At 39.0% G+C, this 12,312-nt stretch overlaps 1 protein-coding gene across 4 annotated transcripts in view; it reads left to right on the top strand.

The window, feature by feature from the left end:
• The window catches only part of MYLK (myosin light chain kinase), a 202,899-nt gene that overhangs the window by 136,714 nt on the left and 53,873 nt on the right, over nt 1-12,312 (top strand). For all 4 annotated transcript variants that reach the window (XM_027637384.1, XM_027637383.1, XM_027637385.1 and 1 more), the window contains 2 exons: nt 2,477-2,593; nt 5,890-5,970. In XM_027637384.1, coding sequence (XP_027493185.1) covers nt 2,477-2,593; nt 5,890-5,970 — 198 coding nt within the window. The remainder of the gene's footprint in view (nt 1-2,476; nt 2,594-5,889; nt 5,971-12,312) is intronic.

Below are 12,312 nucleotides of genomic sequence, written 5' to 3'. Positions count from 1 at the left end.
AATGGAGCTCTGACATGACCTCTGCCACACAGACTGTCCAGAGCTAGATTTTAAAAGCAAAACCAGCAGAGCACTGAGTGCATATGGCAAGTCGAAGATCATCATGAGAAAACCCTAGGATTTGCTTCTGGATTTTGGTATAACTGTGGAAAATGACTTATTGTAACGGTGAGATGTTTCTGTTTTGTATATGCCACATAACAAAATGTTTTCCCTGAGGTGTTAACTCATACTGCTGTATGGGCAGCACTACAGTATGAGTGGTGAGGAATCACCTTCTGTCACATTAGTCTTCAATAAGCTTCAATAGCTTTTCCAGCAGAAACTAAAGTAAATTCTGCTTTATTCCAGTCCCTTCATGATTCACTTGCCCTTACAGGCCAGACTCCTTTCCTGCAGGAAGGTGGCCAGACATCTCCTTCATACGTGTGTGTCTTTGTTCCATAGTTTATGTCCTTTTGCAATAGCATTTTTAGATTTTGATGTGCAAACTTTTCTAATCATGTTACATATATTTATACAAATTCTTAGACTGGAAGCTATCTTTGGCTTGCTCTCCAACTGTCTCTTTAAACAGCAGAGACATGTGAATTTATATTTGCTAGATGCCTGTGAAAATACTTTTCTAGTGTCTCTCCTCCATTTGGAATGGAACTGCAGCTCGTGACATTTTTGGCTTTGGCTTGACTCATGGAGAAGTGTTGCCTCAGGGAAGGCACGTGGATTTTCTTTTCACTCTGTGGTTGGCTGAGCACAGCACATGTGAGCGAGGGGTCAGTGCTCCTCTTCTGAGATAGTTTTTGCATCATTTCTCAGGGGGAAAATAGTCATTATTTAGAGCTTCTTGATTTTGTGGAGGATGATAAAGAGGGGAAAAAAAATTTTCTTCCAACCTTTGTGTGTTTCTGGCAAACCAAATTTGTTGGGAACCATTTGAGTGTTTTTTATAAGATTTGTCTTGAATAAGGACATCCAGGTTTACAGTGAGGGAAAATGTGAATGCCAAAAGCATAATTACCATATCAAAACTGAGTTTGTCTCCAAGGGGAATCAGTGAACTCCCAAGTTATTCTGATGGAGGGGAGTTCTTTTCAAGGACCTTTCAAGGTCATTTTCATGGATCAGTGTCATCTGTGCCTCTGCCAGTTCTCACATCACAGGGGATACATTTGATGGGGAACCTGAGATCAAGCACTCTGGAAGGGTAGAAGGCAGCCTCCAGTTAACACAGAGAGAAAGGTGGCAAGTTGAGATGCTGGGAAATTTCCCTAGATCTCAGGAACCAGGGTAGATATCTGAAAAACAAACAAACAAATATTCAATCTTGTCATTAATTAGGAGAGACTGTGAGAAAGGTAAATGGAGGAAGGGGGGAAGTTTTTACTGCAACTGAGGTAAGTGGAGGAGGTGGGAGGCGTTCTGGACAAGGGAACAGCAATGGGTAGATGTAGGTGAGGTAGAAGAGCACAATGTCTCTGGCTGTGTTTAGTGGACAGGCACAGCTTTCCATTGAGGAAGGAGAAGGCAAGTCCACAATTCACCCTCACTTAATGGGGGATATTTGGAAGGGGAAAGTATGGAGCATTTTAATTGGGGTTCACCCTGGGAAGGCAAGTACCTCTTTGTTCCAAGCAACACAAGTGAACATAAGGGATTAGGTTTCCCTTCCTCATCCCCCACCTACCGGGAACAACTTCTGTTTTGGTTCACAGAGTTTTAATTTTTAAGAGGAAACGTATTTCCCTTGGGTCATACCAAGCTTCCCTTGGTAACTACGGAGCTTATGTTGCATCCTGTTTCTGCAAACCCAATTAAGTCAAATTTGGCTTTTTTCTTTGAAAAGAAATGGATTTGTTAGAGTGAAAAATTTGATTGCCACTCATATATTGGACTTTGTAATGGATGCTTTACAGTACCAGACATTTATTCATTAAATAGTTCAAGCAAAAACAAAATGTCCCTCAGTGGCATTTTTAAACTTAGACATTAAGCTGAAGTTCTACTTTTACATGTGGATGTTCATGGGATTGGTAGAGATAAGGCTGAACCAAAATATTGCACATGGCTCTTTGGCAGTAATGCTTTTATTTACAGTCCTAAACTACTAGCACTTTTGGAAAAAATCATCTGAGTGAGGACTTCTGATTTGTGCTATAAGACAAAGAAGAACAGCAGAGGTGCTGTTCTGGGTATTCTGTGCCCTTATCCATTAACTTGTGCAGGGCTGCAGGGACAGCTTTGAGTATCATAGGAAACAGCAATGAGATTCAATTTATCTATCAATGTGGTTTTATTTCTTTAGCATTAATAAGATTCCAATTTTTATGTCAAACTTTTAAGGCCAATACAGGTTTTTCTAGCAGTGAAGATCACCTGTAGTGAAGGATTGGCTCACTTGATGCATTCTGTTCCTTAATAGCACTAAGGTTTCTGTGAACTGCAATGTAACATTTGATCTCTCCCTCCCTTGTACCAGGGACACTCTACTCACTTACCATTGAGAAGGCCATGCCTGAAGATGGGGGCGAATACAAGTGTATAGCTGAGAACTCAGCAGGAAAAGCTGAATGTGCTTGCAAAGTGGTGGTAGAAGGTAAGTATTGTGCTGGATACAGGAAAACCCTTCCTCAGAACTTCCTCCTTCCCCCCCCCTTATTTCCCAATACCAACCTTTAGGAACCACTTATGCAAAAAAGAAAGAACTCCACCCCCTTCCCTTCTGCACTTTTTGGTCAATAGATAATTCAATGTCTACCATAAAGAGGCATGAGCAGAGAGACAGTATAGAACCAAGGGCTCTCATTGCTTTGTGGAATAATCTACATCCTCCTGCTGCCCACTGTATCACTGTTTTTAGAGCAGTCAGTTGAACCTGTATGATTTGTTTCTGAGTTGAATGTATCCTCTGAGAGCATGTAAGAAATCACTGTGAGACCCTGGGTATCGGTCTGCCTCAGGACTGTGTAGGGCACATTTCTCGGCCTAGAACTTTCCAATTCTTTGCATTCACTGATGTTTGCTCATTTGGTTTTCTAGTGGAAGTGAACAAAAATAAACAAATTAGCATCTCAACCATCCTTGTATGCCATAGTCTTGGAATGGAGGTACTCATTTTCAGCCTTGGTCATGCTGATGACACTGTACTCTTGCCAAAAAGTCTTGGCCTTGGGCAAGTATTTTATTGTGAGGTTGAGTGAGACTCAGACTTATAAAACTGCCATGGAGTTTAAGTTATTTAAGGGGCTTAAAGTAACCAAATGTGCTTCTTACCAGCTCACCTTCTGGTGAGCTCATCCTTAAATACTTTTGAGACTTTCCATTGTGACTAAAAAGAATACAAAACTAAACAGCAAACCTAATAATATAGAACTTGGGTACTAAACTCTCACAACTGTGTTGCAGATGTGGTATTTGGGGCAGGAGGTCTAGAAAAGAAAACTATTATTTGTTTTCCTAATGTTGCATGACATGAGGTAAGAATATGGTCCCACAAATCCTCACTAAAGATCGGTCTTCATGTAGCTGAAAAGGGAATTGATTAGACATAAAATTACAATTAATTTTGTTGGCTGCTGTAATGACACCTTCTGCAATACTACGATCACAGCGTAATCTGTATTAGATATTTGATAAGCTATTGTTTATATTTCTATAATTTAAAGTAATAAATTTTACCAGCGCTGAAGATCAGAGAAGACTATCAAGAGGCTTTAAGCAAAATCTCATACCCTGCAACACCTTAACTACCACAGATGCAGAGTGGTAAAGGATCAGATCATCAAATGCTTAGCATATAGTAGTTCTCTAGAGCTGCCCTAGCATCTTTTAAATATCTCAGTCACCTACATATTTTTCCTTTGTCATCTGATCTCCTTCAAGTACGTTCTTTTCTTCCTGAAGCCTCTCTTAGCATACTTCCTGCTTCCAGTTTCCTGCTGGACAATGCATGCTCTAGGAGGCTGCAAGGTAGACTTTGGCTTGCAAAATCTTGATCATGGGAGGCTGTCAGCTCATGCCATATTCATTGCCTGATTATACGAATGACATGACATCAGCTGTCTGGCTCACTGTGGTGGTGGCACCCATGGCATTAGGAGCTCATTGCTCACAAAATGTTGGGCACCAGAATGACCACATTCCTTACCTTGACAGTGGCTGCCTCATCTGTCTTTTTCATTCTCTCCTGGCATGCTACTGAGAAGAGTTTTTTGAGGAATGGCACCACAGCAAACTCCAGCTATTTAGGAAAGGCGCCATTTGATATCCTGTGTCTGACTGGCAGAGGGGATGACTGTTATTTTTAAATTAGAATTGTGATCTAAAAAAACAACTAAAATTTCTCCCTTCTTCAGTCTGCTGTCAGGATCCCAGATACTGGTTTTTAGACTCAACAAGTAGCCATAATTATCATTATATTCCTTTTGGCACCATGGACTTAAGTAAGATTGGAGAAACATTTGACTTCAGTTGTTAAATCTGTAGAATCCGAGTGTCTGAACTGAGATCTCACACAGCCTCCTGCTCTGAATTGTTTGTTAGGAGATTCTGTCTTCCCCTTTTAACTTTTTAGGAAACTTTTTAGATGAATTTTCACGCTCTAGTACCTATAAGTGGGTGACTGAAATAGCGGATTCCATAACATTTATGTCATCTTTTCTCTGGTAACCAAATTTCAAACAGCTCTCTCACTCACAAATCCTCTGAAAGCTGAATATCAAGTGAAGCTTGTTAGGATTTGCATTATATAATCATAGAAACTAGAATGGATTGTGTTGGAAGGGACCTAAAGATCATCTTGTTCCAACCCCCTGCCATGGGCAGGGACACCTTCCACTAGACCAGGTTGCTCAAAGCCCCATCCAACCTGGTCTTGAACACCTCCAGGGATAGGAAGACAACAACCTCTTTGGGCAACCTGTTCCCATGCCTCATCACCCTCACAGTGAAAAATTTCTTCCTAATATCTAAATTTAAACCTTCCATCCTTCATCTTAAGGCCATTTCCATCTGTCCTGTCACTACAGACCTCTGTAAAAAGTCCCTCTCCAGCTCTCCTGTAGCCCCTTTAGGTACTGGAAGGGGCTTTCAAGTCTCCCCAGAGCCTTCTCTTCTCCAGGCTGAACAACCCCAACCCTCTCAGTCTGTCTTCGTAGGAGAGGTGCTCCAGCCTTCTGATTGTGCTCAACCTGGACTAGCCTTGCTGAAAAACAGTTGCACCTTCTATTAACGTGTCCATGTCATAAGGGAGACACGTGGAAGGGAGCTTTATTGTCTCTCTTAAGTGTCAGTGTAGCCTGCAGTGATGAGCCAGTTTCTGGATATGAGCTGTGCAATTGTGAAAATAATAAAATCCATCAAACCTCAGTCCTATGATGCCTTTTTGCCATTTTTATTTAGGAATGAACTAACGTGTAACAGTATCTTCTTAGAAAGAGTTAAACATATGGAGGAAATGCTACTTTTCCAAATGGGTAAATCTGTATAGATTATATAGAAAATGGAATAGAAGAATTGCATGGCAAGGGATTGTTTTGGATGAAATGATGTTTCCCTTTTCCGTGCACTGCCTAATGCAGCTTTGTGCACATCGTACTTTGTTCTATTCAGCTAAAACAGGCCTATCAGCTTAGATGGCAGCTCTTGTCTAGCTGCTTTCTTGGGTTCTCAGTGCAACTGCTTTCATATAGGGCTTCTCCCTCTCTGCTCCTTCTTCCTTTCAAAATGTGACATTCACAAGCAAATCTGTGCAGAAGATCTTTCTTAAAAACCTAAAGGACAGCAATTTCCTCTAACTTTGCAGAAAGATCCAAAACAAACATTTTATTAGACAGCTTTTTCATTATTAATTTTTAAATAGGGTTTGTATTTTATTATTTGTTTTGATTGCAGATGCCTCAAAGACCTCAAAGCCTACTGACAAGAAGACCAAGAAACCTAAGCCCACACTTCCCCCGGTGCTGCCAACAGAGAGTAAGTGACCTGGATTTGGATTGATTTCTTTTCAGTGGAAACAGAAAAGTGCTTTGGGATTCTGTGGTCATTCCCTTCTGTATGCAGACACAGTATCAGAAGCTTGTGCTCTTTCTTTAGCCCTTGCACATAAGTCACATGAAATGAGTTTTTGCCATGTGGGGATTAGAAGTAAGAGCTGAAACTGTGAGTTCAAACCAAGCCCACTCTGCTCTCAGTTTTTCATAATGGTGCAATAAACTTGTGACACCAATTTATTTTTGGCTGCCTCCCAAAAAGCACAGAAATACTCAAGTAGTTTGCTTCAAGTCATGTTGTGTCCTGTGTAGACAATATAGCGTTTTACCACTGGTAGGCAAGGCATCTTGGCTGAAATGTGCTGTAGCATAATCTGTCCTTTTTTTCCATGACCATGGAGTGGTTTGGGGAATTTTGCATTCTTTGTTTTAAGCCCAAACGCTTAACTTGCTTTTAATGCTTTCTGAAATAACAAGTTAGCTATAAATTCCCATGTTTGTGACTCTGCAAACATGTATTTGATTAGGAGGAAACTTTAAATGGTAAAGGCAGCACATTAATGTCAGTTTAGAAATTCCTAATACCACTACTATTTTTGAAATTAAGTGGACAGGGGATACAAATATCTCTTAAATCAAAACTGGACTTTGCAAGTTGTTTATCTAAGATGTCCACCATGTGAGTCCCTAAAAAAATTGTAAAGACATGGTTTAATGAAAACATGAAATATTTTATCCAGCTCTGTCAAAAAATAAAAAACTGTGATCTGATCTTCCAGCATGAAGGGTTTCAGCTGCTTTCAGCAGGACCCAGAGCAGTTTTGTACTGATTGATGATCACAGGTAATAACTGTGCTTCTGGAATTGTCACTTACATAGATCTATGCCCTGTGCTACAGCTATTTTTGAGTTGCTGGCTGAGTATTATAACTCTCACTCCAGCCACTCATTTGGAGGTGTGGGAAGGGTCACACTGACATGCTCCACCTCTGCATATGAGCTTCAAATGCTGTAAATGATAACAATTAGGAACAATAATTTTGTTCTTGAACATCAATAGAAAAGAAAATATTAAAGCTGTTTAAATCTCCACAGGATAGTGTTTTGAATAGTGTTTTCTATGCACACAAACACACACATTTCCTCTGATCCTCCCAGCAGTGTTATCAATTGCAGCTTTCCCAGGGGAAAGTGTGAGTTGGAAATTCAGTCTAAATATGCAGGTATATGACCTGATCCACATCCTGCTTGTTTTGCTTTTGATTTTAGTGGAAATTGGACATAGGTAGCAAAACAGAAGCTTGCTACTCTGGCTGCAGGAATGATTGGGAAAAGAAGGTTGGAATAATGGGGAATGGTTTTCTTAAGGTTGCTCCATAGCATGTCATACCAGTGTTTCAAGTTCTTGAACTTCTCATAAGCTCTTTCAAAATGCCTATAAACCATCTTTCCTGTTGCACAGAAAAGATCAAGGTAACCAGAGAGAATGTTAGGAAACTGGGCTTTGGAAGAATTTTTTGAAAACTTTTGAAAAATATATATTTAATTTTAAAAGGATTTGGCTGCAGAGATTTCACAGGTGATTTTTAACATCTCAGTCCCTGAGGACAGTGGGTATTTGTCTGCCTGAGTGTTTTATTTGTACATTTGTCAGGGGCAAAATACACAAAACTGATCCAGTTTCAATTTATACTGAAATCTTTATCAGATGTAGAGATTGTGAATTTCCTTACCTGAAAGAGGATGGGCTTAACAAGTCACAAATTTGTGCATCTTCACCGTATTTCTCTTGAAAAGAGGATTAATAGAGAATGGCTGTGAATTAAGATGTCCCAATCTAATGAGATACATTTTACTCTAAATCCCTTCTAGCCTTTGTTGCCATGTCAAGTCACCAACAGTCCCAATGGCAAGTAGAGTGTACGGAACGGTATTGAAGAAATAGAGAACAAAAATTCCTAAAAATGCCACTGAATGAATTCCGAATTTTGGGTAGTGAATTCAGTCACAACAGTATATATTCTATGGGGTACAGAAAGTATATACTTTCTGTCACTTTTACAAATAGTTTTCAGGAGAAAAGATCCATGTTTTCCTCTTTCTGTAAGGAAGTGCAAGTCAAATTTCATGGTTAGCAGATATGTCAACCTCTTCTCTCTTCAGATAAATTATAACTGATCCTTGTTTTTTTTCCCCAGTAGGAACCTTCAGGAAAGTAATTAACTTAAGGTTCCTGAAAGCAAAGATCAATAGATTTCTTTTTTGTAGAGAATGGTGAATTTTGTCAGTATTTTAACCTGTAGATTTTGTCTCGCTGTGAGAAGAGTTGCTGACCCAGTTCATTTGACTGCTCATTCTGACAACATAATTTTACTACTGGAACCTTGGGTATTGTAAGCTACAGAAATCCAATAGCAAGTAGAATTTTGGATATTACTTTTTTTGTTGTGCACTATATAATGGATTCTGGTGTAGAATAAACAGCTATTCTCAGAAGAACATCTCTGAAGGCAGCTTTGTATCATTCAGTGATTAACAATATCTCTGAATGGATGCTTGCAGTTTTACATGCAGCAAGATTGCTCCCACGCAAATTAGGAAAATTACGATGTATTTCTTTTTGCTTACAAACAGTATTCTGTCACCGAAATTTATTAATAATTATGCAACTCTCCAATGATAAATAGAATAAATAGCAAAGTTTCTCAGGATGACCAACAGATCCACCTTTGAATCTGGGTGAAAAAATCCTAAGGAAGAAGAGAAAAAGGCCACTTCTGGAGCTGGTTCATTCTGCACTGACTGTACTGACTTGGGCTTTGCCACTTGTGTCTTCTCTAGGTGGATGTCAAATGTTACTGAGTTAGAATAATAAAGTGTCAATTTTCTTCTGTGCAGATACAAAAGAACTAAAAGAGGCAGTGGAAAATTGGAACCTTTCATTATTTACCATATTGCATTCTCTGTGCTATGCCAGAACAATCAGTGGGTAATATAAGGGTCTTCTAGTTTGACACAGCCCTGCAGCAGAAACACTGAGCCAAAAATTCTCACCACTTGAACATTTCTGTAGGGAGCTTTGAAACTGCTATAAAGGGATTTAGGTGTCCAGTTCCCTTTGAAATTAGAAGTTACTTCAAAGTAAACTTAAAGGGAAGGGCTTATTGCAATTACCAAAGCCACTTGCAAAATCTTCGGTGCCTATTAAATAAATGTTTTTGTCACAACAGACTGTGGAAAAATCAAAGTGCTGCTTGAGATTTTTAAGAGTAAATAAAGATTTCAAGGTTTATAAATAAATATTCTTTTTCAAAAAAACCCTATTACTACTCCACACTTCCAAATATGTTGTTGTCCTTAATGTGTCTTAAGCTGAGGACCAAAATTAGCCCATGATCAGGCGCATTCATTTGCAGATCTAGAACCCAGCTTTCATGATTCTCAGTCTTATCATTAGCTCAAATGCAATATCGAAAATACTACAGATTATTTTAACTGACATCCCAATAATTTCCAAAAGCATATTTTAAAAGGCTTTTTTCAAGATTTGCTGATGAAAAAGGCACATTACAGAAGCCAGATCTATTTTTTAAACTTTACCACGGCTAAGCCCTGCAACATAACTTTACTATAGTAGGAAGAAACTGTATCCCAATTATTGCTACTGAGAAAAAAAATGGCTTTAATGCTTTAGAAAATAACCCTCATAAGTCTAAGCATTGGATTAAAGTGTTTGGAAAGAAATGCCCAGTGTTTTTTTTGTAGGGCTAATTCACAGCACTACTTTCAGTAAATATTAAGAAATGGCAATTATCACCTGTCATAATCATTGGTATGAAAACCTAACAGGATATCCTGGATTCTCTCATCTGAGTAACACTTGTTAAACCCACTGTTCTCGTATCCAGACCACATACATTGAAGGGGTGACCCAGCACAGAGGTTGATTGCACAAATGTAAGTTCTTTTATTCAGTTAAAAATAAAGTTACATCAAAGAAAAAGACTTTCTCCACACACCTTCGAGTTATTTAGCAGTATTTGGTACCTTGCTGATTTAAATCTTTTATATCTGCTACTATATAAAATGTTTGATTTCATGTCAAACACATTTTTGGTAAAGTAACTTCTCTTGCTGATGGTTCTGAATAAAATGTCACCAGTGACACTGTCCAGATCAAATCCTCTGGAAGGTTGCACTGTTATCTTCCCTGATCTGAATTTTTAGCATTATTGGTACTTGAATACAAGGCTGCCCAGTGGCATCTCTGGAACATGAAAGTAAATGTGTTAGACAGGACTCCTTATCATGTTAATATATTCTTTTCCTAGTGGGGGGAATTCTAAGTATTAATTGCCATGGAAAAATTATGAGTCAGTGGCCAAGTGATTAACATGCAGTTCTGTTATTTACTCTTCAATAAACAATCTTGTCAGAAAATCCAAGTCTGCAAACACCATTTTAAGAAAATGTCATTAAACCATTAAACTTGATGCGTCCAGTTTAGATAATATGTAACTAAGCCAGTAAATGCTTCCAATTTTCTGTTGATTTCCATTCTATGGAAATAATATGAAGCATGGCATTGATTATTGTCAGATGTTTCAAATCTTAATTTCATGTCAGATTGTTTTGTCCCAAGTATAAAACTTGCCACTTTCTAAGTGAAGAACTCAATTGCTAAGGAAGCTGATCAAGTCAGAGATGTTCTTTTAATTACAGAAGTAAGAGGGCTGGATACAGCTGTGATTTGGTGACTGTACTTCTCCTGACCTCTTTGGACTCTGAGATGCTTTTGAGGGTCAAAGAGGCTATCCAAGCCAGTTCCCTTAGTCCCATTCGTTTCCCAGAAGGCTCTTGCTGCTCTGCTCCTGGCTGCTGCAAGATCCAAGACATTTTCTGCACAGTGAGTGCAAGTACTTAGTGTGTTGGAACAACATGACTTACGTTGTCAGTGAAGCCTCTGACCAAACATTTCAAGGAAAAATTAATCTTTTTTCCTAAGAGAAGCCGAAAATTCCGCTTTTAGTATATGTAAATCAAATTGCCATTAGCTATTTTTAAGACCTAAATAGGATTTCTCTGAAACTCTGGGTTATGAAAGGTACTGCCTTCATTCCTCAGGCTTGGGGCCCAAGGGTGGCACAGGGCCTCACAGCCAAGTTGGGCTGAAGTAAAAAGGCAATGTAAGATTTAACTTGGTGAGACTGAAGGTTAGTTGCACCACAGATGAAAAGAAAATTCAGTTACTGTACGTATGAAGTGAGCAATGGAGAAACAACTAATTCGTTGTCCAGATCCTTTCCCCTGAGTGCCCAGTTCAACCCTGCTTCACTAATGCTGGGTAGGCATTTTGAACCTCTGCCAAATTACTTTACAGCTCTCACCGTGCTGATATTTTCTGAGTTAATGTTGGCACAGAACAGTATTTTCCGTGGGTATTTCATGCAGTCTAACCTACATATCTGTATGTTGACAGAAGAAGACAGAAATGTTTATTGACTGTCTCATGCAGAGAAAAATGGATAGTTACTGTAACATAGCCTTGAAGAGGTGCCATGCATCATTAATTTCCAGTTCAGTCATTGACCCGAAATTGCAGATCTGAGGCATGTCATAGAAGCACTGACCAAAGTCTCTTCTCTATAAAACAGCCAATGGCTTCACTAGTGTGCAAAAAGCACTTGGTACCTAGCTTTTCCCACTGACACCATTTGGAGCTCCTGAATGTGCAGATGACCTGACAGTATTTTCCTGTGTAATGGACTGGTAGCCAGTAACCTTGTTTAGATTCCTCTTCCTACACACTCGGTCACAGCGTTTTGCCATCTAATTGTACATGTTCTTGCAGGACATGGGAAATGTGAAAATTAAATCTATATTTAAGAAACTTACGTTGCTGTCTTGCTCCCACCAAGAGGAATTTTAGTGGAATTCACATGACCTGGGTTGTTTATAAGCTCTGTTTGATACTGGATCTCTTCTGCGCTGCTCAGATTTGCTTTAATTGCAGAGGTTGCTCAAGCGCTCTGCTACTCAACTGCTGTGGAATTGTTTATTCCTCCACCCGAGCTGTTTTCAAATACTGAGTTATTTTCAGTGTACCATATCACATTATTGAAGCTAGTATATGCTAGCTCTCTTGTGACTGCAGTGCAAAAGTGAGTATTTCCTGGGTTTTATTTTTATTTTGAGACGGAGGAGTCTGTATTTTTTTTTTCAATTGGAGTACAATCTCTGCGTGATTTAGAAACTAAATATGGGATGTTGCAACAAAATGACAGTTGTTTTTAATGAAAAATAAAATAAAAGCTTTTAAAAACTG

This window comes from Corapipo altera, unplaced genomic scaffold (genome assembly GCF_003945725.1).
Source record: "Corapipo altera isolate COAL_440 unplaced genomic scaffold, ASM394572v1 45, whole genome shotgun sequence".
NCBI lineage: Eukaryota > Metazoa > Chordata > Aves > Passeriformes > Pipridae > Corapipo > Corapipo altera.
Note: the sequence above shows the minus strand (reverse complement) of the source record. Positions and strands in the feature narration are given on the sequence as shown.